Consider the following 26,952-nt stretch of genomic DNA (forward strand, 5'->3'; position numbering starts at 1 on the left):
GTATGTACAAAAGTCTTCGCCACCTTCGAGCTTCCTCCTCCTCCTACCTTGCACTCTACAGCTGTACCGCTTGCTCCTCTTCATGTTACATTCGAGGCGGCCTCCTTGATGGTTGAGAGAGAGCTTGAGAGCTTTCACGCGTCCTTCTTGTCGCGGGAGACGTCGCCGTTGTTGGGGTGAGCTGCAATCATCTTGAGCGGGACGGCGATGGCCCGAGCTGATGAAGCCGGCGACGCAGGCGAGCGAGACGGCGACGCGACGGCACGCATGACGCCCCGTTTGGCGGCGATCCACGAGTGGTAGACGGCAGCGGAGACGAAGACGCCGGTGGTGCCGACGACGAACACGGGCGTGGCGACCGCGGAGCCGCCGATGACGCCGCCGAGGATGATGTACTTGACGGCCGTCACCAGCATCGTCGGTTGGATCGACACGGCAAAGGCCGTCGTCACGCCCACGACGCCCGCCACCAGCGGCCGCTCGCACAGTCTGTAGAAGGAATCCATAGCTGCCCTGGCCCCCATCATGAACCCGAAGGCGAAGCTCGTTCCCGTGGCGGCTAGAACGACTGCGTCGGGGGAGAAGAGACTGGTAAGAGTTGGATGGAGCTACGTATGAACATGAGATGGATATGAATCCTTTGTGATTTGAAGGATTGGATGTACCTCCGAGCTTGGATCCAACGTTGAATGAGGGCCAGTTCTCAAAAAAACCCGTCCTGCGGGCTACTTGAGAATCGACGATCGCCAACTGCATATCGGCCGGCGTCGAGTTGACGGTCGGGGCGGCCTGGCTCTTGGGCGCGGGTGAGTCGCCGTCGATTAGAACCCACGAGTCGCCATCCTCATCCACGAACGCCTTCTCGCCGTCGACAACGATTTCGTGCGGCTGCTGCCCCTCGTCACCGAGCAAGCCCTTCATCCGCTGCTCCCATTCCAGCCGCTTGGCCTCTCGGATCTGTCGCACCTGATCCTCCCAGTTCGAAAGGAACATCGAGAACACCAGCGAGTTTTCGGCTTCGTTGGGCTCTGCGTTCTCCTCCTCTTCGCTCTCTTCTTCTTCCTCTTCGCCTTCTTCCTCGTCGAGGTGGGGTGAAGTTGCTGCTCCAGCATTGACGTCGCCAGGAGTCTTCGTCGACAGAAGAACCTTTTGTTGGGATGATGCGTCGATGGGTGGCTCGGAGGAGCCAGGAATGGACTCCTCATCTTCGCCCTTGGTCTCCCCGATGATGGCCCAGTCCTCAAATTGATATTGATCGCTCTCGTCGATAAACTTGAGGATCTCGGGCATCTGCTCGTCCGTGATGCGAACGAACTGCTTGTTATCGAAGTGCTGCACGTCCTCGGGCTTCACCTCGTGAATCATCGTCTCAATGTCGTCTTCATACATCGGCTCGATCATGGAGTCCATGTCGCCCGAAATCTCGACCGACCACGGCTCGTGCTCCGCCATATTTCCTCCTTCTCTCAGATCGTTCGCGCTTGTTGTTTGCCTTCGTACTCGTTAGATGTGGAGGGATTGAATCGTTTGTAATTGTTGTGCGGCGTGTTGTGGTCTTCGGCAGAAAGGCCAGGGCGGTTGTACTGTGGGTTCAGCAAATTTCCAAGCCGTATTTCGCACCTCTTCGTGTCCGAATGTTTGCCAGATTTTGAACTATGCAAAGAATGCGCCAAAATTGCCGTTTATTTCTATTTTAGATTGTCGCCGTCAAGATCACCCCAGCGAGATGAACAAGGAGCAGAGCAACGATGAGGTGGGCACCTCTGTGGGTACGCGTCGACGCCCATGGGTTTTTTTTTGGTGCGTGGTGATGGCTCAGGTGCTTGCCGGGGGGGGGGAAACAAACAGCCTTTGAGCTGAGCACCGAGCCGGATGCGCCTAAGGACGCTTCGCCAGCCGTTGCTGCCGTGTGGGAGCTCTACGCGCGTGTGTGGGACGCCGTCATGCACAGTGACCCCATCTCAGCCACTATGTACGTTTGGCGCCCCGACATATTTCACCGCGTGGTGTGCCCCCTCACGCGCCTGCTCGCGGCACACACAGCGTCGGCGATCACCGGTTCAACGACAAGCTGCAGGACTTGTCCAAGGCCGGCTACGAGGCCCACGCCCAGGCCGTCGCCAACTTCCGGAAGCAGTTGGAGGCCATCAGCCTCGACGACATTCCGCTGGAGAAGGGTGAGTGATGCGTTCGTCGCGCAGAGCGTGCGCGCGCGTGTATGTGATATGGTAAGCTGACACCACCGCCTCCCACACACAAGACCAGCAAAACTACCTCTTCCTGCAGAAGTTCCTTCAGTTCGAGCAGATGAAGCTCGACAGCTTCCATCGCTTCGAATTGCCCACTTCGCATTTGTTCGGCCCGCATATCATGTTCCCGCAGCTCTCCACGTTTCACCCCACCGCGTACGTCATCCTCCATGCAGACGCGCTTGTAACAACAAAACCAATGCGCCGTTGAAGCTCACGCGACCAACGCTATGTGCGCGCGCACGATCAGTTCGAAGGCCGACTTTGAGAGCCTCATCAAGCGTATCAAGGCATTCCCGCAGCAGGCCGATCAGATGATCGACGGCTTCCGCGAGGGCATCCGCGCCAAGATCACCCACCCCGCCACGTCCGTCGCCACCCTCATCAAGCAGTGCGAGAACCAGATCAAGGCCTCGCCGCAGGTACAGCCCCGGTTCGTCGTGTGCGTGCATGCGTGCTTGCTCACTCTCTGGTCGCTGTAGGAGAGTCCGCTGTACGGCCCGATCGCAAAGGCCAAGAAGGCTGAGCCGGCCGTGCTCTCGGCCGATGACCTGGCGCAGCTGGAAGCCGAGGTGGTCGCATCGATCGAATCGCTGGTCTTCCCCGCCTACGCCAAGCTTAAGTCCTTCCTCGAGTCCGAGTACCTGCCCGAGGCACGCCAGGAGGCCGGCATCTGGGCCTGGCCCGAAGGCGAGAAGATCTATGATCTCACCATCCACTTCTTCACTTCGCTGCCCCTAACTGGTGCGTCTCTCTGCGCCGCTCGCCTATTACTTCGCCCGCCTGACATGTTGGAATGTTTGGAATGTGGTGTATGTCTTGTGCGCCGGTGTGTGCTCACACAACAGCGGAGAAGGTGCACGGCCTGGGTCTGGAGGACGTGGCGCGCATCAAGCGCGAGATGGAGGCCATCAAGGAGAAGGTGGGCTCGCCCAAGGAGGAGGACCTCAAGACCTTCATGGAGAAGATCAAAGCCGATCCCCGCTTCTACTACGCCACCGGTACCCTCTTCCTTCTGGTTCTCCTGCTTGTTCTCCCTCTTCACCTCCTCCTTCTCATCAACTTGCCGCTATTTCTGCCCAGGCGAGGAAATCGTGCAGGAGTACAAGAGGATGCTGAAGGAAGCGGAAGCCAAGCTGCCCCAATATTTCGGCATTCTGCCCAAGGCCGCGTACGATGTCAGGTACCTGTGCACCATAAGATAAGCAGACCCATGGCGTCGTCTGTGTTGTGGGCTGTTCCGACTGTCGCTGATCTGCGGTGCTGTTGTTGTTGTGCAGAGCGATCGAGCCCTTCAGGGAGCAGAACTCGCCCCCCGCCCACTACTACCCTCCGCCGGCTCCCGTTCCGGTACGCAAAACGAAACCAACCCCCCTCCTCTCCACAATAGAGAAATTAGTAAGCTCGTGGTGGTGACGTTTGCTGACGTCAGCGACGCGCGCGTGTGGTGCATAGGGTTCCACCGCGCCGGTGCGGCCGGGTATCTTCTACGCGAACACGTATAAGCCCGAGACGCGTCCCAACTACGTCATGGAGTCCATCGCGCTTCACGAAGGCGTTCCCGGGTGCGCATGGGGTTTCCTCCCCCCATTGGGGGGGGGGCATTGCTCCAATCAGGAGAACTGGTCCTGATAGCTCGCTCCCTCCCCTCTCTGGCGTAGGCACCACCTGCAAATCGCGGTCGCTCAGGAGCTCGACGGGCTGCCGCGGGCCAGGAAACAGCCGGCCGACTTCACCACCGGCTACATCGAAGGCTGGGGCCTCTACACCGAGAAGCTGGTATCAATGCCCGCCGCACTCTTTGTTGTTTTTCAAGCGGCCTTGCTGGATACCCAAGACGATGACTCACACCGCTCGCGCGCCTGCCAACAGGGCCTCGAGATGGGCTTCTACCAGGACCCGTACAGCGACTTTGGTCGCCTCACCACCGAGATGATGCGTGCCGTGCGTCTGGTCGTCGACACTGGTAACAATACCTTATCACCATTGGCTACTGACATAACAATGATCGATCCAATTCGTTGGCATTGGCTGATCGACGTTGCTTGATTGGTTGGTGGACTGTTTTTATTGACCCACACACACAGGGCTGCACGCGTTCAAGTGGACAAGGAGCCAGGCCATCGAGTACTTTGCCGACCACTCGGCCATGGGCATGACCGACATCGAGGCGGAGGTGGACCGCTACATGGTGTTCCCGGGCCAGGCCCTGTCCTACAAGGTCGGCGAGAAGACCATCCTCCGCATGCGCGCTACGGCGCAGGAGAAGCTGGGCCAGGCCTTCGACATCCGGGCCTTCCACGACGAGACCCTCAAGCACGGCTCCCTCCCGCTCGAGACCTACGAACGCAACATCCTCCGCTGGATCGACGCCCGCCTCGCCGTCAACTAAACCTCGATGTGCGCCACACGCTTCTTACTCTTTGAAATAGGGTACGAGTGCTTGACAACCATCCGTTGTATTAGGAAATTGATATAAATGCCCAATCGTGAGATAACAAGACCACTCCGGGCCAATCCGGGCTTCCAATGTGATGCATACCTGGTAGCCCCGCGGAGCGATCGGGTTTGTGCACCACACAGCGGTCTGGCCCTGGTCGTCCACGCCCAACAGCCGGCCTACAACCTGACCGACGCCCCGCCCGCGCCAGTCTACGCCACCCAGTACGAAGCCCGCGTGGCCGCGGCCCGCAGTCGGCCTGGAGCGGCGTAGATCCCCGGGCCGACACGGGCGATCGGGTGCCGGACTACTCGCAAGCGGGCACGGCGGCGGCGGCGTGCCGCTCCCGCTCGACGGCTACGGCGCGCCGGTGGTGCAGCTAAGCCCCGGCGGTGACGACCTCCCGCATTACCGAGGCCGTGGCCAACATCAGCAAGCTGCCAGGCGCGGCTTCCGCGGGGTGCTCCAGCTGTCGGCGGCACCTTCAATCTCACCGGTGGCACCTACACCAGCGGCCTCATCACCCGCGGCGCCGGGTCGTCGCTGAGCCCGGTCCCGTTCTGCTAAGCGTGGATACTACCCTGTCGGGGGCAGCACCAGCTACAAGGTGCTCTCGGACCCCGTGGCCCTCACCACGCGCATGGCGGTCGGGGCCTACAGCCTGACCGTGGCCAACTCCACCGGGTTCGCCGTGGGCGTGCTAGTGCGGCTCAACGCCACGGCCGAATGGCTGGCCAGCATCCAGGCAACATCGGCGAGCGACCCGCTCAACCAGGCGCTGGACATCCACCGCACCATCGTCGCGGTCAAGGCGCCTAAGATCACCCTCGATGCGCCCACCTACGCGCCGGTCCCGGTCGGCACGGGCCACTTGATCAAGATCGACGCCTCGACCATGACCCGCCACATCGGCTTCGTGGGCCTGCACGCCATCAAAGTGGCGGGCAACCCCAACGACGGCCACTTCCTGGAGGTGCACGGTGGGGTGGAGGACTTCTTCATGAAGGACGTGGGCGACAAGCAACCCTGCCTCCAGCCTCCGCTCGCACTACTCTATTTTAATAATATTTTACGTCTATTTACACCGTAAATTTGTTAACCGCGGGAATGCAGGCGTGCGCGTCTGCTCAGGCCATGGAGAGATCGCTTGTGTTGCCGATGAGGGCGTCGAGCAGGGCGATGACCTCCTCCACGGCCGGTCGCTTGTCCGGCGCCATGTGCCAGCAGCGCTTGATCATCTTCTTGAAGTCCTGCGGCGTGTCGGGCGGGATCTGCGGGCGGCGGCCCTCGAGCACGTCGAGCGACACGCTCATGAAGTTGCGCCCGGCGAAGGGCTGCTTGCGCGTCAGCACCTCCCACATGATCACCCCGAACGAGAACACGTCGGCCCGCTCGTCGTACTTCTCCCCGCGAATGACCTCCGGCGCTGTCCAGCAGGGCGTGCCGCAGCGGGTCATGGTCACGTTCTCCTCCTTGATGCGCGCGAACCCGAAGTCGGCCACCTTCACGTTCCAGTTCTCGTCCACCAGCAGGTTCGACGGCTTCAGGTCGCGGTGCACGATCACCGGGTGGAGCGAGTGCAGGTAGTTGATCCCGAGCGCGGCCGACCGCAGCAGCCGCAGCTTCTGCTGCCACGGGAGCTTGATGGCGTTGGTGGCCAGGATCTCCTTGAGCGAGCCCTGCTTGACGAACTCGGTCACGATGCACAAGTTGGGCCGCTTGACGCAGGCGCCGATGAAGAGCACGATGTTGGGGTGGTGCAGCTCCGACAGGAAGGCCATCTCCGCGCGGAACTCGAGCATGCGCCGCTCGTCCAGCTTCTGCTTGATGAACCGCTTCACCGCCACCTCGATGCCCTTCCACTTGCCCTTGTACACCATGCCGTACGATCCCATGCCGATCTGCTTGCCCATCGCGATCTCGTTGTAGTCGAGCACCCAGCGGCACAGGTTGGCCGACGTGAGGAAGTTATCCTCCTGGAACATCATGCCCTCGCCCACGGCCGTCTGCGCGGCGCCGCTGCTGCCCGACCCGCCGTCGGCGGCCGACGACGACGACGAGGCCACCGACGCGCCGCTGAGCTCGCGGGCAAGTTTGTCGTGCCGCCTGGGTCCCTTCAGCGAGTTGAAGTCGTTCTCCTTCGACACGCCGCCGAAGAACCGTGCCTCGAGACCCCTCGTCTTCAACTCGTAGAGCTTCGCACCTGGACGTCAACATGGTGAGTGTGCGTGTGCGTGTGCGTGTGCGGTGGTGCATGTGCGTGTGCGGTGAGGTACCTTCTTGGTCGCTCTCGAGCATCTCGAACTTGCCGAGGCAGATAAGGCGGTTCTTCTCTTGGGCCAGCTCGGAGCTCTGCATGCGCTGGGCGGCGTGGTGCGAGATGAGGACCTGACCGCCGTGCGTGATGGCCGTGATGCGCGCGGCGGTGTTGACCACCGGCCCGATAAACTCCACACGGCGGGTCATCGGATCGCGCACCACCTTGGGTATGCCCACATGCACGCCCATGCGCACGCGCGGCCCGCGGAACAGCACGCGGTCGTCGGTGTCGCCCCACTCCTCGGCCGCGCCCGGGTGCTCGAGCAGGCCCGGGGGCCAGTCGAGCTCGACTAGCGCCCGCTGGCTCGCCATGCACCAGTTCAGCGCGTCCTCGGTGCGCTGGAACGCGAGGCAGAACGAGCCCTCGCCGCTGTTGCGGTCGCGAATGAACACCACCTCGTATCCGCCGTGCTGCTTGAGCAGCGCGCGCAGGATCTCGTTGTGCATCATGGTGGCGTCCTTCATGGCCGCCGGGTTGAACTCCCAGAGCGAGGCGGCGCGCGTGATGTCCGAAAAGACGATCGTCACCTCGCCCTCGGGCGCCCGCACGCCGCCGCCGGCTGTGCCCTCGTGCGCCGCCAGCCACTTGGCCGAGTGGTCGCGCGACCGCTCGCTGCCGCTCGACGAGTTCGACGCCGACGAGCCCGACGGCAGATTCCACGACCCGTCACCGGCGGCCTTTGCAATGGACGGACCTGATGACGACGACGAGGACTTGGAGGTGAAGGAGGTGTTGCTGCTCGAGTCGCCCACCATGGAGCTGAGGCGGGTCATGATCTCGAGGAAGGTGGGGCGGATGGTCGGGTCGGGGTGCCAGCAGCTCACCAGCAGCTCGCGGTACTCGGGCGACAGGTCCTCGTCCTGGTGGTCGGGCAGGGCGGGCCGCAGGTTGTCGCGAATCACCGCCACCGCCACAGCTGCCGGGCTGTAGGCCCAGAAAGGGGCAGTGTGAGCTGCCGCATACGCACACACGACACGACACACACGACATGCGCAGACACAACTGGGCGGACCTCATGCCGGCGAATGGCTGCTCGCGAGTGACGAGCTCCCACAGGATGATGCCGAAGGAGTAGACGTCGGCGAGCACGAGATCAACGTCGGGGTTCTCGTTGAGCACCTCGGGCGCGGTCCAGTGGATTGAACCCTGCAGCGCCGCGGACTGGCCCATCTCCTTCATCTCCTCGCGGAACTTGGTCAATCCAAAGTCGCTCACCTGGTCCCCGCACACGCACACACCCACCGCACGCGAAGGTGAGCGTTGATGAAGGAGTTTGAAGCATGTTTGGCGGGAAGCGGGACTACCTTGACGTTCCACTTGGAGTCGAGAAGGAGGTTGAGGGACTTGAGGTCGCGGTGCACAATGCCCGACGAGTGCAGAAAGTGCATGCCCTTGGCCGCCTGGTACGCCATCTTCGCCTTCAACGCGTTGGGCAGCTCTGGCACAAGTTCGTTGTGCAGCAACTGCACCACCACCGCCACCAAGTTGAGTGAGAATGAACGTTGAGAGAAATGTCTGTGTACGTAGTAAGTACCTCGTAGAGGCTGCCCAGGCCCATGAACTCCATGACGATGCACAGCTTGGGCGGCTTGGTCGAGGCCGCCATGAACAACACCACATTGGGATGCCTCAACGCCGTCATCACCCGCACCTGCACGTGACATGCCAAGCACGCGTGTGTGAGTGTCAAAGAATGCCAGCTGTGGCCAACTTGGGTGGGTGGACCAGGCGGGAGGGAACGGACCTCTTCGGCAAAGTTGCGCTGCATGTCTTTGGTGATGCGGCCGTCGCGGGCGACCATCATCTTGACGGCGACCTCGGTGCCGCGCCACTTGGCCCGGAATACCTCGCCGTAGCCGCCCGTGCCGAGGGTCTCGGCCATCTCGAGCTCGTCGGTGTTGATCTCCCACTCGTCGCGGGTCTGGCGCCGCTTGGCCATCACCACGAGCGCGATCGCCACGACGACGATCAGGAGCACCACGAGCGCAGCCGCGGGGATGATCGAGGCGAGCGTGGCCACCATGACCGTGTCGTCCGATGCCGTCGTCTTCAGGGTGCTGACGTTGGTCTGGCAGTGGTCGCCGGTCCAGCCCTCCCCGCACTCGCACCGCTTCTCGTAGCACACGCCGCGGTCCGAGCACAGCGTGCCCTCGGCCGAAACGCAGTCGGCGATCGCGCTCACCTTCTCGCCGTTGCACGTCACGTTCGCCAACGCGAGCAGTATGCGCTGGCTGAGACCCGGCACCGTCGCGGCTTGCGCGATTCCGTTCCTGTTGGCGGTACGCAGGGCTTGGGACGATGACTGCGTCCACCAGATCCAGTCGACCACAGCCGCGGCCTTGATGCAATCGGTGGCACGGGTGGGCACCATGAACAAATCATAGAGCGTCACCGGGTAGCTTTGTTCTCCGCTTCCTGCACCAGCACCAAACGCGAGCGTGAGTGTGAGTGTGACACTACACACGATGACAGATGGAGTGGGGGTGGTGATCGGGTGTCGAACCATAGAGCGCGCCCTGGAAGAGGTGCTGGTCGGAGGTATCGGTGAAGTCCAGCATGGCCGATTGCACGGTGTAGTTCGAGGCTGTGACGTAGTTGCCGGCCGAGTTGAGCAGCGCCGCCATGCGCACGCTCTTGGTGGTGGCGATCGTCCCACTGGAGAGGGCCGACAGCGCGTAGGTGACCGTGTTCAGGCGCGAGGCGATGGTCGACTCCGCGCCAGCGATGCTGATCGTCCGGTTGGCGATCGACTGGACGGGGTAGTTGGGCTGGTCCACCACGCCGACCTGTTGGCCGTGTTTCGTGTCAACATCAGATACCTACACGCACAGGTGCGAAAGCAAGGGCCAACGTACGGTCGAGTTGAAGCTGGCGCTGGCGCTGGAGAGCGCGGTGGTGACAGCGCGGGTGAGCAGCGAGGGATCGGTGCCCACGACGACGGTGATCGGGCGGTTTGTCAGGAGGCCTGCGAACTGGGGGTTGATGGCGACGATGCGCGGGTCGTTCCACACGTTCACCTCGTTCATGTAGATGGCGGCCCACAGCTCGAGCGTCAGGTTGAGTGGCGTAATGACGAAGCGAAGCTCGGGTATCTGTTGTCGATAGACCCAAAGATGAGCAGAGCGCGATGCGTGTCTTGTGTGTGTGTGTGGTGTGTGTGGTGTGTGTTGTGTGTGTGTGTGTGTGTGTGTTGTGCGGGAAACGCACGTTGTAGCAGGGGAACGCCGCGTAGCCAAGTACAGGAATGATGGTGACGCCCTCCACGTGGACCTGCTCGAGCGTAGCGCCGGTCGTCACCGCTGCAAAGTCGATCGCTCCTGCACCGATTCGATCTGTCAGACCGAGCTGCGCTCCAGGCCATGACTGTTACCCGTGTACCTTGGGAAATGTCGCGGACAACTGTCGGCACGTCGCTGGCGAAGTACTTCTGCGTGAAGGTGTTGGAGTTGTAGTTGCTCGCCAAGTCGACCAGGGCCGGTCTCGATATGCCCTCGCCGATGACGTAGGCCGTGGTGAGGGCCTGCTCGTCGTCGCACTTGATGGTGCCTAGGACGTCGATGACCTTCTTCTTGTAGGCCACCGAAAGCGGGACCCAGCCCTGGGCCGCTGCGCGATCCACCGCGCGCTGGTTGATCTGCAGCCAGCTGAGGAACTGCACCAGCTCCTGCGTGATCGAGCAGTCCGCCGAGTCGCCTACGGCGCTCACCACGACAGTGGCCACGTAGCTCAGCGGCCACGACCCTTGGCCCTCCCCGTCGAAGGTGGGAATCAACAGACCACCTGCGCGCGAGAGTTAACTGCGGTTCTGGGGTTCGCGGCATACACGTTGTGGGGTGGTGGGTGGAGAGACCTGTACCGTCCTGCAGCGCCTCCTGAAAGTCCTCCAGCGCCACTTGAATGCTGTTAACGTTGGGCAGCACCGTCGCGCCGGCCTTGTTGATCATCCGGGCCATTCCCACCCTCAGCGCGGTGGCCGTCGCCAGATCTGAGTAGGTAAGGCTGTACGGAGTATTCTGCAATGCAGAACGATCGAACGCGTGTCAGTACTCAGGCAAAGACTACCGTAATAATGAAATCATTACTAAACCGCCGAGGGCTCACCTGAACGAAGCGAATTCGGGTGGTGCTGTTGGTGGCGGAGAAGCCTCGGCCCTGGTCGAACGGCGGCAGACCGGAGAAGTCGTCGGCCAGGTCGAGTTGCTCGGCGAAGAGGGGGCTCAGGGCGCGCATTCCACGCTTGAAGGTCTGCGTGATGGTCTCGTTGTCGGACGACCCGTAGCACAGCACGATCGGCTCGTGGGGTAAGACGGTGCCGTCGTCGAACGGGTTGAGGCGGAGGATGGCCGGGTCGTCCCAGTGCGTAATGTTGCCGGTCCAGATTCGACCCAACGTCTCCCCATCGAATATCTGCATTTTTTGACGCTCAAGTCAATCCAAGACTGACAACACACACTAACACGAACACAGAAGACATGCACGACACACGATGGGCGTGCGGAAGAGCGGAGGAAGCGTACCAAGGGGGAGGCGAGGGTGATGTTGGGCAGGTTGTAGGTGTGGATGAGGCCCGAGGCGTAGAGGGGCACCTGGAGCAGGCTCGAGTCGATGTAGGAGGAGTCTGCCAGACTGTCCAGCGCCGCGAAGTTGCTGTAGGCCACCTGGAGGGCGAAGATTACGATCTGGAAGTTGTCCGTTCCTGTGTAGGCCGCCGTCACCGTGTCCCGATGGTACTATTCCCCTCCCCCCACCGTAGTGAGTGGCTTTCGAACTTGGCTTCAGAAGCAGACGACGAAGATGGTGTGAGAGAGGACTCCGTACGGTGTAGCTGCTGCCCAGGTGACCAGTGCGCTGTAGAGCGAGTACTCGCCGACGCCGTAGAGCGAGACATTGGCCTCGACACGGTGTTCTGGTATCCAAAGTTGGAATATGTAAAAGGGCCTTCCCCCAAAATGATACTTGCCAAGCACGGGTGCCAAAGAAGAGAGAAGCGAACCATGCAAGGTGAAGGCCAGGAAGGCTGAGATGAAGAGTAGGGCGAGCGCGGGCCTGAGGAAGCGCATGGTGACTGCGCGAGTGGCCGTCGCGAAGTGTCTGGCGTTCAGGCGGTGGGTGGATGCGGAGAGCGAGTTGCGCCTTTGAGCGTGTGGTGGGTGAAGGTGTGAAGAAGACCAGGGCAATCGCGGCAATTTAAACCTGTCGTGTGGCAGAGGAGGCAACCCGAGGCGACGCCCGCCCCGACTAAAGTCGGAGAACAGCGATCTCCCATCTCTGTTTCTTCACTCCGCTCCGCAACGGGTGGTCACCAGTGTGCTGACTCCTGGTGGCTGGCGTCCTTCCCGGCTTGATCTCAGCTCGGTGGTCAAGTACGTCGGCACGACACCAAGAGCTCCAGCCTCCCTATTGGTGTGTTTCCTGCTTGCGCTATAAGCGCTGGTGAAACGGTGCATGTCAACCTTCCAAGTGGTTGTTACGTTGCAACATCACGAATCAACCCGCCACGCTCCCCGAACAATGGCCCGAGCGAATGGCTCAAAATACGTATAATTGGCAACAAAAAAAGGAAATGTGTCAATGTGCAATGGAACAGTGGCATAGTAACACATAATAACACATAAAAGGTAAAATTGCACTTCGCCAATAAAAGAGAAAGGACCGAGAAAGACTGAAAGAAGCGACCAACCATGCGTTTCATTGCAAGAACAAGCGAGAGCGGTACCTGGCGCTAGGCCACCCCAGAACCATTCGGCCATTTTCTTCGCAGCACCGACAAAGGAGCGTACGGGTGAGCTGGTCGCAAGGGAGAAGCTGGTTGGTGGGGAGGAAATCGAGTTACCGGGGGAGGTACCGGGTACCAGCTCAGCGATCCATCACAAGGGCGAGGGACGGGGTGAGGGCAAAGCAGAGCGACCCGGCCGCTCTTTTATTACATGCAACGATGATCAAACAAAAGAGGAACCACCAACAGGCGCGCTGCTGGGACTCGAAAGGGCGAGAAAGCGTAGCTGTGGCCTTAGGTGCGGTCGAAGCTCTGCCTGAAGTTGGAGTCACCCTCGACGGTCTCGCGCTGGTAGAGCACCATCGCGAAGATGAACTTGCCCGCCTGCAACAAAAACAAAAGAGAAGAGAGACGAGGCCATACGCAATGCAACTCGTTAATTGTTTGCTTTTCCTTTGCAATATGTTGTGAAAAAGAAATTTAGGAGCTCAGTGTTGACGAAGTATCATCAAGTAAGTCAGCCCGAAGTGATACTATTTGTTTTGACATCAACGCACACTACCACGCTCAGAGGGAAGGGGCAACGTACAAGAACGAACATGTAGAAGAAGGTGGAGACGAACACGGTCTTGAATCCGTTACACATGTCCTTGGCATCACCGCTGAGGTCGCCGCAGTCGGAATAGCTATTTTACACACGCGTGAAAGCCAGAGGTGAGCCAAGCGCGGCAGGGGCTCTGGCTCGGTGGCTACGGCACGTACGTGAACTGCTGGGTGGTCTGGCCCATCACAAAGCTGAGGGGAATGATGAACAGGATGATGAAGAAGATGGTCTGCGCAAGAGAGAAGAGAGATTAGAAATAAAAAGTTCCTTGAAAAGAGGTATTACGAAAATGATCTGGGCTTGGGGGGGAGCAAGTACGGCGAGGTGGGCGACCCTCTTGGCGAGGGACCACGGGACGAGGGCGGACACGACGGTGGTGGCCATGATGGTCAGGGACATGAAGAGGCCCCAGACGAAGTAGTACACGAAGGGCTGCGACGGATCCGCCCCGCCGGCTTCCTTGCTCTCCAGCTGCTTGCTCGCGCCCCTACGCACATAAAGTTAGCCTCATGTGATAAATTTGTGGCTCCAATCTGCCCACAAATGCTCAAAAGTAATTCTGGCTGCATTCGTTTTTGTATAAAAATTAAAACGAAAATCGCTGTACGAACCAGCCGGAGATCCAGAGGATGAAGCAAAGGGCGTGGGCCGCCATTAGGACGCCGGCAGCGATAATCACCTTGAAGTCGAAAGCCATTGCAATATTTCGATTTCGATTTGTCGGGGAGAATGGTGGAACAACCGGCGAGGCGAAGACCAAGAAAAAGAGTTTGTCGCCAAAAAAATTAAGGGAAATTAAGGGGGACTACCAGGCCATTGGGCGACTTATCTTCAGTGAACCCCAAAGAAGACGCCACGCAATTTTTGCCCTTATGTTGTGAGATTCCCAAGCGCTTGCCAAAGAGGAGGAAAGGGTGGACAACGTTTAACCCCGTATGTAAAACAATTGTACACTTGATAATTTATCTTTACAAGGGGTGATTCATTGCATCCCAGCACGCAGCCCCTCCAATTCAGCACAGTGAGTGCCCAGAGTCTCTTCCTTCTTGTCCCAGCAGCCACTGTGCTTCCCTTTTTTGAGCTTAGTTGGCGGTAAGGATAAAAGCAGCAGATAAGGAATACCTATCATCACACAGTGAGTAGAACTCCGAACGACGTCCAAGCAAAAAGGAGGGAGTGATGCTATGGTAAACGAGGAAGGCCGACACCGGCACCGGTATCCTTCTCACCTCGAGCGAGTACACCTTTTTTCGCGTGTGCGAAACTGGCGGGGCTTCCCTGGTTGGTGGAGCGTACCGCCATCGCCCCGTAACAAACACCCTCGCGGAAAGAGCTGGTGCCCACAACCGAACAGACAGACACAACAAGAACCAACAACACCAGGAGACGCAACAGAACCAACAACACCATGGCGAAAGCTGTATGCTGGCTAGCGCTCACTTGTGTTCTCCTGTTTATCACTGGCCATGAAGGTTTTTACCTCCGCCATCACGTACCTAACTTTTCAGGCAGCGAAGAAATGCTCACTCTTCCCTTGCCCCACGCGCAGGATTGCGGCTCGCCGGCCACGGGTCGGACGGGCCATCGGACCTGTTGAAGGAGTGGGCCAAGACGTACCTCTATGTGCGCGACGACGTCAGGTTTCTCCTTCTTCCCTTTAATTTAGTTGCTGCCTACGTATTGCAGCTCACGGTTGGCTCTCGTGTCGTCACATGGCAGCATCCAGTACCAGTCCACCATCGTGACAAGGGCTTTGGCCGACTATCAGCGCGGCACCGCCGTACGCCACTATCCCTACCCCGACATTCTCGATCGTTATCGTTTTTTTTTGTTTCTTTTTTCCCCTTTATCTGTCTCTTTTAACGGTAAACCCCAAAGAACTTCCTGGCCAACGACCGCGCCGATGAAGTGGACTTCGGGCACTTGGTCCAGTTTCCACTGTTCGCCCAGCCGATGGTGGTCAGCTACTACGTGCCGGGGTTCAGCTACATCGGCCCCACCCTGGTCTCCGATTCCCTTCCCTTTTTTATGTCTGATTTTCACAACATTTTCTGATGGCCGCATTATGACGTAGGTCCTCGACGGCGAGACGCTGGGGCTCATCTGGGCCGGGGAGATCACCCAATGGAACGACTCGCGCATCCAGGCCCTCAATACGCCCGTCACACTGCCCAACTCGACCATCCTGCTGGGCTACAACGAAAACAATCGCCTGTCCTTCGCGCAGGTGTTCAAGGAGGCCTTGTCGCGCTTCAGTCCCACGTTTCGCGAGGCCCTGGCGGCGGCTAACGGCTCCTTCGACGGACTGCCGCCTGCCCTGGCCGGCAACGCTTTCGAGGTGGGCGAGGAGCCCAATCAGCGTATGGACTGGCTCTCGAACACGCCCAACGCCATGACTTTTGCGCGCAAGGACGAAGCCGACAGATACGGCCTGCGCTACTTCTACATGATCAACAAGGCCGGGAACCTCGTGGAGCCGAGCGTGGATACATTGAAGGCCGCGATCTCCAGCTTTGCGAGCAACATAAGCGCTGGCCAGCTGTCCATCGACATCTCCGATGCGCCCGACGCCAACGCGTGGCCGCTGGCCTACTTGAACTACATCGCCTTTAACCGGTCCACCACTGATCTGGACTGTAGCACCGTCCAGGAGCTGCTGCGCTTCATCGCCTGGACCCTCGTGAACGAAGAGTACGTCGTCTCGTTTTAGTTCCTAATATGTAGTATACATCTATAGAAAAGATTGATAACATGACGTTCCATCGACGCAGAGCGTCTAACGTCATCGAAGAGACTTACTGGTGGACGTCAATCGACCCGAGCCTCCGCAAGAGAGTGCTGGATCTCTTCGGCCAGGTGCAGTGTAACAACGAATTGGCCGCCGAGACGTTGTACCTCATCGGCACGGGGCCGAACACGCCCATCTGGGCGACCTGGTCGGTTGAGTACTCGACGACGGAGGCCAGCTTCAAGTACTTCGCGTCGAGCTCGCAGCAGTCCAAGCAGCAGCTGGCCACCTTCGACGCCGACTTCGGCACGACGAACAACGGGTTGAAGCAAGAGGACGACCGGAGCAAGCGCAGCTCCGACGACGTCACCCTCCTGCCTGCCAATGCCTATGCGCTCGTGCCCGGTACGCCGCCCTTGTGACGCTCACACCTGGCGCTGAGGTGCAGCATCGCTCATCTCCGCGTTGTTGTCTGGCTAGTCTATTTTATACCTGGCCTGACCGGACTGGTCCTTGACTTTGCCACCATCGCCGGGATCTACATGGGGTTCGCTTGCTGCTCTGTGTGTCGTGTCACGTCGTGAGTGTCGTGTGTGCGGCGTACATGAAAAGATCGCCCGAGGATGCTGACATGTGTGTGGAGCAGGGAAGTGGTAATGTGGAACGACCCGAGGATCGTGGCACAAAACACGCCCGAGGTGGTAGCCATGCTGCCGGCAGAGGCCATTCGCGTTATAATTCCGACCGCTTCGTCGGATGTCACGCTCCAGTTCACGACATTGCTCAACGCCACCGTGCCCGCGTTCGCCGATGCCGTGGGCGCCGGTTCCGTGGTCGACTTTCCAGTGGCGTCCAGCCGCGACACGGTGGTCGTCGACAACCAGGAAAGCATCCCCAACGCACTGGTCCTCTCAATCTACGGTTTCACCTTCCTCGAGCAGCCGGAGGCCCAGCTGGTACGTGCAGCGCCTCTTGACCATCATGACATGACGTGGTGCCAGGCCTGACCCACGTGGTGGCGGATGGGGAGCGCAGTTGCTGGATATGGGCCAGGCCAGTTTGCGCAAGCTGGACGGCTCTGTGGTGAAGCCCAGCCTTGCCACGGTCCAGTCCGCCGTGGCGGGCTACCTCGCAGCCGAACCCAACCCGACCTTCTCGAGCATCTTACTCAGCACGTCTCCCAGTCTTCCGCGCCTGCCACCATCATCACCGCCAGAGAGCAGAGTTCTGTGGCGACCACCAGCTTGCCTGCGATGTATCCTGATTGTTTTGTGGTGTGGTACTCGACAGGCACAGGGAATGAGAGCTGGCCGCTGGTGACCTTCGGGTCGATCATCTACCATAGCAGCGCAATGGAGCACTGCGACAAGGCGCAGGCCCTGGCCTCGTGGCTCTACTGGACCCAGACCAACATTCGAGCCAGCAGAGCCGCCCAGAAGTTCGTTCAATTCACCGCCCCGCGCCGGAGAGATATCGATGCTAATCATGACGATGATCATTTCACCAAACCCAGGCAAGGCTTCCTGGTCGCGTCGGAAGCTGATCCGTCGCTCCGGCGCCGCATGTTCAACCAGATGAAGGCCTTCACGTGCGGCGGCGCGCATATGAGCGCGCTCGCCGGCTGCATCAACGACGGGGACGTGTGCTCCGGCGGGCAGGGCACCTGCATCGAAGGCGGGTGCGTGTGCAACAGCGGGTGGACAGGCGAGTTCTGCGAGCGGGCGATCGACACGAGATCGTCCGACACCACGGTCACCATCGTCCTTGGTTCGATTCCCTCCCCACGCTCCAGAGGCGTTGGGGACGCTGGCTTGGTAATGAGTGCCGTACTGACTGCCGTACCACGCCTACTGCAGCGGTGGTAATTCCCTTGGCCGTGCTCCTCCTGATCGTGGGCGCCTGTGTGGTGGTGGCGATCCTCTTGACCCGGAGAATGAACCGCCGACACGACGACTGGGAAATCGACTTCGACGAGCTCGAGGTCGGCGAGCTGCTGGGCTCGGGTACACCTCCTCCTGCATCTCTTCTACTTTAGCCGCTGGATTGGCATTCTCACGTCCCAATTGTGTCAACTGCGCGCGGTTTGTGGTTGCAGGCGGGTACGGAGAGGTGCGCAAGGCCATGTGGAAGGGCACCGAAGTGGCAGTCAAGGTCATCGCCGCCGAAAAGATCACGAAGGAGATGGCGTCGGGCTTCCAAGACGAAGTGCGCCTCCCCTATCCGAATATGAAGAATGATTCACAATAGTGGCGCAATGATTGATAACTGATCGAACTGCGATTTGATCTCACAGGTGCGGGTGATGACGGCGTTGCGGCACCCGAACGTGGTGCTGTTCATGGCGGCCTGTACCAAGGCACCCAAGATGTGCATCGTCATGGAGCTCATGGCCCTCGGCTCGCTCTATGACGTGCGTCTGCCTGCCCATCGACTCACACATGGCGCATGCCCATGCTGACCTCTCTTTTGGCCACTTCAGTTGCTCCACAACGAGCTGGTCCCAGACATTCCGTTTGTGCTGAAGGGCAAGATGGCGTACCAGGCGGCCAAGGGCATGCACTTCCTGCACTCGTCGGGCATCGTGCACCGCGACCTCAAGTCCCTCAATCTCCTCCTTGACGCCAAGTGGAACGTCAAGGTGCAACCCTCTTGCTTCGCTCTTCGCTCTTCGCTCTTCTCTGCTTCGCTTTCGCTCTTTGCTCTGCTGTCCAATGCCACGACGTCAGCAACAACATTCCGCCCATGGCCTGAACAGGTGTCGGACTTTGGGTTGACCAAGCTGAAGGAGGACGTGGGTCGGGGAGCCAACAAGGACGCCCGCGGCACGCTCCACTGGACCGCGCCCGAGGTGCTCAACGAATCCGAGGCCGTCGATTGGATCCTGGCCGACGTCTACTCCTTTGGTATCATCCTGTGGGAGCTCATCACCCGCGAGCAGCCCTACCTGGGCCTCAGGCACGCAATCCCATTCATTTTATTATTGTTCATTATTATTGAAAAAAGCTTGCTTATTTATTAACAATATTTCATGAGCGCAGCCCGGCGGCGGTGGCGGTGGCGGTCATCCGCGATGGCATCCGACCGCCGCTGCCGGACGAGGACGAGAACACGTGCCCGGCCGACTACCGAATGCTGATCAGCAGCTGCTGGCACTCGGACCCGGTGATCCGCCCGACATTCCTCGAGATCATGACTCGCCTGTCCGCCATGCCCGGTGACTCGTCGTCGCGCCTGGGCTCCTCGAGTATGCACTCGAGCAGCTCGAGCGAGTCCTACAAGAGCGCGGCGCTGTCGTTGGCCGACAACGACGGCGGCTCGTCGTCATCGTCGGGCTCTCGGGGCTCGGCGCACCTGGCGGCCGTGACCGCCCCAACCGCCGTGCGCCCGCCCGAGGGCGAGGTGGCCATCGTCTTCACCGACATCACCCGCGCAGCCTCGCTCTGGGTCCACGACGCGGCGGCCATGCGCGACGCCACGATCGTGCACAACGCCACCCTGCGCGCGGCGCTGGCCCGACACCGCGGCTACGAGGCCCTGTTCCTGCGCGACCGCAACAGCGGCGCGGGCTCGTTCTGTATGGCCTTCTCACGCGCCGCCGACGCGCTGGCCTGGTGCCGCGATGTCCAGGTGGCCCTGCTCAAGGCCGACTGGCCCGAGGCGCTGCTCGAGCACCCCGGCGCCGCGGAGGAGTTGGGCGACGCCGACGACAGCCGGGTGCTGTACCGCGGGCTGCGGGTGCGCATGGGCATTCACTTTGGCGAGGTCACGCTCGTGCGCGATCCGACGACGCGGCGGGTCGAGTACATCGGACCGGTCATCAACACCGCCGCGCGCATCACCGCAATGACCCACGGAGGCCAGATCGTGCTGAGCCACGCAGCCTTCCAGGAGCTTTCCAGCAGCGCCGATGGTGCTGCGTCGGAGCAGGCTCGGTCCTTGGTGTGCCTGGGCCGGTTCGAGATGGCCGACGCGTCGCACGATGGTACCCCCTATGGCGCCCACACTCTTGCCTTTGCCAATCAAGCTGCTCACGGGCGCTATCACACATCACACTTTCGTCGTCTGTGCGCAGAGTCAAAGCTGTACGAGGCCAGGGTCGAGGGCCTGGAGGGGCGCTTCTTCGGCGGTGTGACGTCGGACGGCGGCGCAAGCAGCAGCACTGGCGACGGCAGCAGCAACGGAGGGAACGGCAGCAGCAGCAGCAGCGGCGGTGGGCATGGTCATGGTCATCATCGACTGATGCAGACAGGCGTGGGCGAGGGCCTGCACTTCGCCGAAGACGCCTTCCTCACCTCGGCCAACTTGTGCCGGTGGATCATCGACTACAACGAGATCCGCATAGGCGTGCAGGTGGGCCTCGGCTCCTACGGCGTGGTCTACCGCGGCACGTGGAAGGGCGTCGACGTGGCGGTGAAGCAGTTCATCAAGCAGAAGCTGGACGAGCGGCGCATGCTCGAGTTCCGCGCCGAGATGGCCATGCTCTCGGAGCTGCACCACCCCAACATCGTGCTCTTCATCGGCGCCTGCGTCAAGTCGCCCAACCTGTGCATCGTGACCGAGTTCATGACGCAGGGCAGCCTGCGGGACCTGCTCGCCAACCCGACGGTCAAGCTGACGTGGCGTCAGAAGATGCGGATGCTGCGGGGCGCGGCGCTGGGTATCAACTACCTCCACTCGCTGCACCCGGTGATCGTGCACCGCGACCTCAAGCCGGCCAACCTGCTGGTCGACGAGGGCGGCAACGTGAAGGTGGCCGACTTCGGGTTCGCGCGCATCAAGGAGGAGAATGCGACCATGACCCGCTGCGGCACGCCCTGCTGGACGGCGCCGGAGGTCATTCGCGGGGAGAAGTACGACGAGCGGGCCGACGTGTTCTCGTTCGGGGTGATCATGTGGGAGGTGCTCACGCGCAAGCAGCCCTTCGCCGGGCGCAACTTCATGGGCGTCTCGCTCGGCGTGCTCGAGGGCCAGCGCCCGGCCATCCCCGGCGACTGCCCGGCCGAGTTCCGCAAGCTGATGAAGAAGTGCTGGCACGCCAAGGCCGACAAGCGGCCGACCATGGACGTCGTACTCGCCTACCTCGACCGGGAGGCCACCGGCAACTCCGACCCTGCCGTGTAACTTTGATTACCAAAACGCCAACAAAGAGAATCTATGCGCATTCGGCGCTTTACTGCGGTGGTGGTGGTAGTAGTAGAATACAAAGGGCTGGAGAGTGAATAGCGACTTAGACCATCTCTTCAGCCTTGGGGTTGTCGAGCCATTCCTCGATCGTCTTGCACAGCTCATCGGCCGCGGGGCGCTTGTGGGGCTTGCGGTGCCAGCAGCGGCTCATGAGCGCCGCGTAGGACTTGGGAATGTTCGAGGGCACAGCCGGGCGCTTGCCCTCGAGCACCTCGAGGCTGATCTTGGCAAAGTTCTCCCCGGCGAACGGCATCTTCCGCGTCGCCACCTCCCACATGAGAATCGAAAGACTGCACATCCGTCAGAACTAAGACATGACGCGTGTCGTGCGGGTGTGTGTGAGGTGTGTGTGGTGTGTGTGCGTGCGTGCGTGTGTGTATAGTATGTATGTGTGTGGAGTTGGAAAGCACCTGTAGATGTCGGCCTTTTCGGTGTAGTGCTCACGTCGCACGACCTCGGGGGCGATCCAGGCGGGCGTCCCGCACTTGGTCATGGTGACGTTCTCCTCCTTGATCCGCGCAAAGCCAAAGTCGGCGATCTTGGCGTTCCAGGACTCGTCGACGAGCACGTTGGACGACTTGAGGTCGCGGTGCATGATCGGCGGCGACTGGGAGTGGAGGTACGACAGGCCCAGCACGATGCCGTGCAGCACCCGGAGCCGCGTGGGCCACGGGAACTTGACCGAGTGGTTGGTCAGCACGTCGCGCAGCGAGCCCTTGGGGATCCACTCGGTGATGATGCACATGTTGGGCGACCGCACGCAGGCGCCGATGAACAGCACCACGTTGGGGTGGCGCAGCTCGGCCATCATCGCGGCCTCCTCGCGGAAGCGCAGCATGGTGTCCTCGTCGAGCCGCTGCTTGATGAACCGCTTGACCGCCACCTCGATGCCCTTCCACCGGGCCTTCGACACAACGCCGTACGAGCCCTGGCCCACATCGACCTTGGTCATCGCCAGCTCCTCGTACGGTATAATCCACCGACACGCGTTCGAGCTGCCGATGTACATGTCCGACATGGGCAACAGGGTGCGCAGCGGTCGGCCGGTGATGTCGGTCGACGAGCCTGATGTGGTGCCGTGGCCCGACGAAGTCGTGGCGTGCCCGCCCACCAACCCGCCGACGCGCTCCTCGAGGCCGCTCACGCGCATCTCGAAGATCTCCACGTCGGTGGACGACCCGCCATTCTTGCCGTTGACCTCCAGCACGCCCAGGCTAACGTAGCGGCCGCTGGGCGGTTTCCCGCTGTCGGCGCTGCTCGCGCCGTCGGTCGCGGCGGTCACTTCGCGCGAGACCAGAACGTGGCCGCCCTCGGCGTGCATGGCGAGCTCGGTGGCGACCTGCACCGCCGGGCCGGAGAACTCGAAGCGGCCCGACTTGGGGTCGCGTACGCGACTGGTGTAGCCCAGGTGGATGCCCATGCGCACCCGCAGGCCGCGGTGGATCACGTGGTCCCGGGGTCCACCGATCTCCTCCTGGGCCAGGTCGTGCTTGATCAGGTCCAGCGGCCAGTCCACCTTGAGCAACTCCCGCTGCACTTCATCGCTCCTGCGCGCCACCAACATTGGTCAGTGATGCTGTGGTGTGCGGTGTGCGGTGTGCGTGTGTGCGGTGTGCGTGTGTGAGTAAGCGCGTTTGTGGGTACCAGCGCACTGCGTCGATGGCTCGGGAGAAGACGACGCAGAAGTAGCCCTCGCCGCCGGCGTGATTCTTGAGGAAGACCGACTCGTAGCCGCGGTGATGAGTCATGAGCTGTCGCACGAGCTGATTGTGCTGCGACATGGCCTGGCGCATGGCCGATGGGTTGGCTTCCCAGAGCGGCGCCGCGTTGGCGATGTCGCTCATCACCACCGTCAGGTGCTCGCCAGCCGGCGGCGATAGAACCGTCTGGTGGGCACCACCGGCAGCGGCGGCCTCCTTTGACGCGCTCGACGAATTGGAGGAGGAATTGAAGCCGGACCGGTGCACGCCGTAGGTGGCCGACGAGCTGCTGGTGCCGGTGCCCGTCACGTCGTAGCCGCCATGCGACAGCATTGTGGCCAGGCTGGACATGACGTCGAGAAAAGGCGGGCGCATGGTAGGGTCCTGGTGCCAGCACTGGGCCATGAGCTGCTCGTAGTCGACGTGGCGCTCCTGGGCGAGATCGACGTCGGGCCGCATGCCGTCGCGGATGACGCCCACGGCCACGGCCGCCGGGGTGAGTCCGCAGTAGGGCTGCTCGCGAGTGAGCAGCTCCCACATGATGATGCCAAAGCTGAACACGTCGGCCTGCATGTAGTCCACGTCCACGCTGTCGCCCAGAACCTCCGGAGCGCTCCAATGAACAGTGCCTGTGAAAATTCGTGTGAGCTGGCATGTGTGCGTGTGCGTGTGGTGTGTGTGTTGTTGTTGGCTTCAAGCAAACTTGTGCTCACCTTCAACTTCATCACCGCCGGCTCGCTTGAGGTCGGCGCGGAACTTGGTCAAGCCGAAGTCGCTGACCTTGAGGTTCCACTTGGCGTCGAGGAGGAGGTTGAGGGACTTGAGGTCGCGGTGCACAATGCCCGACGAGTGTAGGAAGTGCATGCCCTTGGCCGCCTGGTACGCCATCTTGAGGCAGAGCGAGAGAGGAATGGAAGGCACCAGCTCGTTGTGCAACAGCTGCGAATCAAACAAAGGAAGAAAGGTGAGTTCGGCTGGCTGTGAGAGAGAGCTGCAGCGAACGACGGAGAGATTGGTGAAACGTACGTCGTAGAGGGAGCCGAGAGACATGAGCTCCATGACGATGCACATCTGGGGAGGCTTGGTGCAGGCTGCCATGAACAGCACCACGTTGGGATGGCGCAACGCCGTCATCACATGCACCTCCTGCCGTGTCGACGGAAGACTGATGAGATTGGCGGTACCACCCAGGAGTTGCGAGCGTCAGGTGTTGCTGACCTGTTTGAAATTCTCGCAGGCCACCTTGCCCGCCGACTGTGCGCTCATGATCTTCACCGCCACATCCGTGCCCTTCCACACGGCCCGATAGACCTCACCGAACCCACCTGCATGTTGGGTTAAAGGTGAAGAGGAGTGGTCAGACAGCGCTACATGCGCCACACAAACAAGTTTCGGAGTTATACCCGCGCCCAAGAGCGGCCCCATCTCGAGTTCGGTGATGTCGATCTCCCAGGCGTCGTGGCCGGACCGGCCCGCGCGGATGCGGTAAGCCACCACCGCGGCCACTATGCAAAGAGCGATAAGCGCCAGCAGCGGCAGCGTGACGCCCAGCGCGATGCCCAGCGACTCGCTCGTCGATGAACCCGAGTCCGTGGCGTTGACAGTGGCGCACAGTGAACCCTCTGTACCCTCGACCGTGCAGTGACACACGCCCGCCAGACAGTACCCGTTGCCGCTGCATAGGGTCCCATCGCTGGCCGTGCAGGTGAGCCGGCTGGCCGAGGTGGTGGTGATGCGCCCACCCTCGACCGCGGTGATGTTCTGCGCAAAGCCCGCGAAGAGCATCGAATTGAACGAGTAGCCGGTCTGCTCGACGTCGATCGCATTGTCGCGCACCATGCCGTAGTCGTCGCCGCCGATGATGACGAACCACTCGAACGACGACACGGTGTAGAGGGCCTCGGTGTCGAGCAGCTGCCACACGCCGGCCGACACCTCGACCCAGGCGTCCACCACCCGCGAGCCCACCGTCATGTTGGGATTGAAAGTGAACCGAAGGCCACCCACCTGCAGGAACTTGCCCGCGCCGCTGTTGACGTCGAGGTTGGTCGCCGTCGCCAGCGACACGCCGTTCTCGAGCGCCTGCCACACGTACTCGCCCTTGAGCTTGTAGGTGTAGTGCATGGACGTGCCGAAGGGGAACGCGGTCTGCTCCTGGCCCAGGGTGATCGCGCCTTTGCTGATGCCCGCACGCACCGAGCCGCCGTTGTTGAAGGCGATCTGGGTCTTGCCCAGCTGCTTGAAGAGGTCGCCGGTCCAGTCCCCGATCGTGCACTCGGCGAACAGGCAGTTCTGCTGGAAGGCCAGGTCGACCGCCGAGTAGCCGATTACGGACGTGTACTTGGCCTCGATCTGCGCGTACTCATCGATGAGCGCGGTCTGCAGCGTCGGGTCAGGCGCCACGCTGTCGTCCATCAGTACAGTGTCGCCCGAGTAAGCCGTGATCACGCCGTTGTCGTCGAACGTGACATCGAGCACGCCGATCAGCTGGCCGAAGGTACCGCTCGACACGACCAGCACGTTCTGCAGCCACCGGGTCTGGTAGACCATCGGGTAGGGGCCAACCGGACCCATCGACGCCGCGGCGTTGGCCTGAAGCTGCCCGGGGACGATCAGTATGTCGATGCCCGGAACAGCGGCCAGCACCTGCTCGGCAGTGGCGTTGCTGCTCACCGACGCCACGATCTTGTTGACGCCCCGGTTCTGCAGCGAGGCGACGGCCACCAGCAGCGCGTCGGCCTCTTCGGTCGAGTTGAGGCTCTGAGAGTAGGCCACGAGCGAGTTCAGATTCTCGGCGAGCGTGGCGGCGAAGCCCACCTTCTCGTCACCGCCACCGGTGCCGTGGCCCGCGAAGGTCTTGATCGCAAAGGCGGAGATGACGGTGCCGTTGGCCCGGGAGTCATCGGCGAAGCCCTCCAGGTTGCTCACCACGAACTCGACGTCCGACCCGGCGTGCTGCATGAACTCGACCACGTTGGGCACCAGCGCGACAAAGTCGAGGATCTGCCAGTGGACGAAGTCGTAGCCCAGCTGGTCAAAGTACGAAGCGATGAGCGACGGGCCGAATAGGAAGTAAAAGAGCGAAGTCTTGAGCACGTTGCCGGCGTCGATCAGTAGTGAGTTGTTGGGCGCCCGGGCGCGGACGCCGTCGATGACGGTCTTCATCCGCGCCGCGCCTCCGTAGCAGGCGAGGCCCTGGGCGCTCACGTAGGAGGAGGCGTTGACCGGCTTACACGGGTTGGAGTACTGGTCCATCGCCGTGAGAGCCGAGCTCGTGTCCGACGTGTGGACCAGCGTCAGGTTGAATAGCCCCGATACACCTACATCCGCCGCCCCCCCCCCCAATACCAAGGTCAGTCAAATAAAAAGCAGACAGGAATTACAAGCTGGAACGAAGATCAGGTTCCGAGCGAGGTTAGTGGGCGTGGTACCATTGACGAAGAAGCCGCAGATCAGAGTAGAGAACAACACCAGAGGAAGCACGACGGCCAGGGGAGCAGACGGCTTCATGGCGTGGGTGTGTGAGGTGTTGTGGGTGTGTGAGGTGTGAGAATGAACGTTGCGGGGTTGTCGGAGAGCAACAGACGCGATTCCGAGGCCCGCGGGAACATACGTATGTTGACAGATAGATCTCACCAACCAGAAGTATGACCGTTCGATTTACAGTTAACTCGGAAAAACTCGAACTGGGTCACTTGCCCGAAACAGCAGACCAATGGGCGACTGCGCGGTGTGGTCTTGCAACCAACGTAGCAGGGTGATGCGATCCTCAAACCTCTGCAACCAATCACGTCACAGTGGGAATTTACATTTGGTTGTGCCATCGGCCAATATATCTTTTCAAATATTCCGTATTTTCGTAGCTCCCTCTAACTCCGAACACGTTAAGGAAAAAGAGAAGCAACCCCCCTCTCTCGGGCGGGAACAGAGGCGGCGGGGTGTGGGAGCGTACAAGACAGAATAGTGGACCCTCCCTGCTGCTCCACCCGGCTGGTGGACCGGCAAACCGGC

The 26,952-nt window shown here is 61.0% G+C and overlaps 5 protein-coding genes and 1 pseudogene across 5 annotated transcripts; 2 read left to right on the forward strand and 4 right to left on the reverse strand.

Annotated features, from left to right (window-relative positions):
- Positions 1–134: 134 nt before the first annotated feature.
- On the reverse strand, positions 135–1,452 carry ACA1_097490 (uncharacterized protein; the record flags this gene model as incomplete). The annotated part of the gene is made up of 2 exons (XM_004335029.1): positions 135–568; positions 666–1,452. The coding sequence occupies 2 exons, from the start codon at positions 1,450–1,452 to the stop codon at positions 135–137; spliced, it is 1,221 nt and encodes a 406-aa protein (XP_004335077.1).
- A 274-nt stretch (positions 1,453–1,726) lies between these two features.
- ACA1_097500 (uncharacterized protein) lies at positions 1,727–4,641 on the forward strand (the record flags this gene model as incomplete). Its single annotated transcript, XM_004335030.1, has 13 exons — positions 1,727–1,769; positions 1,849–1,972; positions 2,044–2,177; positions 2,261–2,405; positions 2,500–2,671; positions 2,732–2,993; positions 3,098–3,250; positions 3,333–3,432; positions 3,530–3,599; positions 3,705–3,814; positions 3,911–4,028; positions 4,122–4,215; positions 4,337–4,641. 13 exons carry the CDS (start codon positions 1,727–1,729, stop codon positions 4,639–4,641), a joined length of 1,830 nt encoding a protein of 609 aa, XP_004335078.1.
- A 1,175-nt stretch (positions 4,642–5,816) lies between these two features.
- On the reverse strand, positions 5,817–12,069 carry ACA1_097510 (serine/threonine kinase; the record flags this gene model as incomplete). Its single annotated transcript, XM_004335031.1, has 16 exons — positions 5,817–6,892; positions 6,966–7,933; positions 8,022–8,224; positions 8,314–8,472; positions 8,544–8,660; positions 8,754–9,424; positions 9,513–9,828; positions 9,865–10,101; positions 10,217–10,326; positions 10,388–10,789; positions 10,866–11,022; positions 11,111–11,416; positions 11,527–11,595; positions 11,668–11,739; positions 11,821–11,915; positions 12,003–12,069. The coding sequence occupies 16 exons, from the start codon at positions 12,067–12,069 to the stop codon at positions 5,817–5,819; spliced, it is 5,025 nt and encodes a 1,674-aa protein (XP_004335079.1).
- Positions 12,070–13,019: 950 nt separating this feature from the next.
- On the reverse strand, positions 13,020–14,026 carry ACA1_097520 (uncharacterized protein; the record flags this gene model as incomplete). The annotated part of the gene is made up of 5 exons (XM_004335032.1): positions 13,020–13,109; positions 13,315–13,411; positions 13,488–13,558; positions 13,648–13,816; positions 13,941–14,026. 5 exons carry the CDS (start codon positions 14,024–14,026, stop codon positions 13,020–13,022), a joined length of 513 nt encoding a protein of 170 aa, XP_004335080.1.
- Positions 14,027–14,737: 711 nt separating this feature from the next.
- ACA1_097530 lies at positions 14,738–21,178 on the forward strand (annotated as a pseudogene).
- A 106-nt stretch (positions 21,179–21,284) lies between these two features.
- Positions 21,285–26,451, reverse strand: ACA1_097540 (serine/threonine kinase; the record flags this gene model as incomplete). The annotated part of the gene is made up of 8 exons (XM_004335033.1): positions 21,285–21,531; positions 21,652–22,772; positions 22,894–23,570; positions 23,655–23,880; positions 23,968–24,087; positions 24,160–24,266; positions 24,345–26,261; positions 26,373–26,451. The coding sequence occupies 8 exons, from the start codon at positions 26,449–26,451 to the stop codon at positions 21,285–21,287; spliced, it is 4,494 nt and encodes a 1,497-aa protein (XP_004335081.1).
- Positions 26,452–26,952: the final 501 nt, after the last annotated feature.

The sequence above is a fragment of the Acanthamoeba castellanii genome (genome assembly GCF_000313135.1).
Source record: "Acanthamoeba castellanii str. Neff unplaced genomic scaffold scf7180000084645, whole genome shotgun sequence".
NCBI lineage: Eukaryota > Discosea > Longamoebia > Acanthamoebidae > Acanthamoeba > Acanthamoeba castellanii.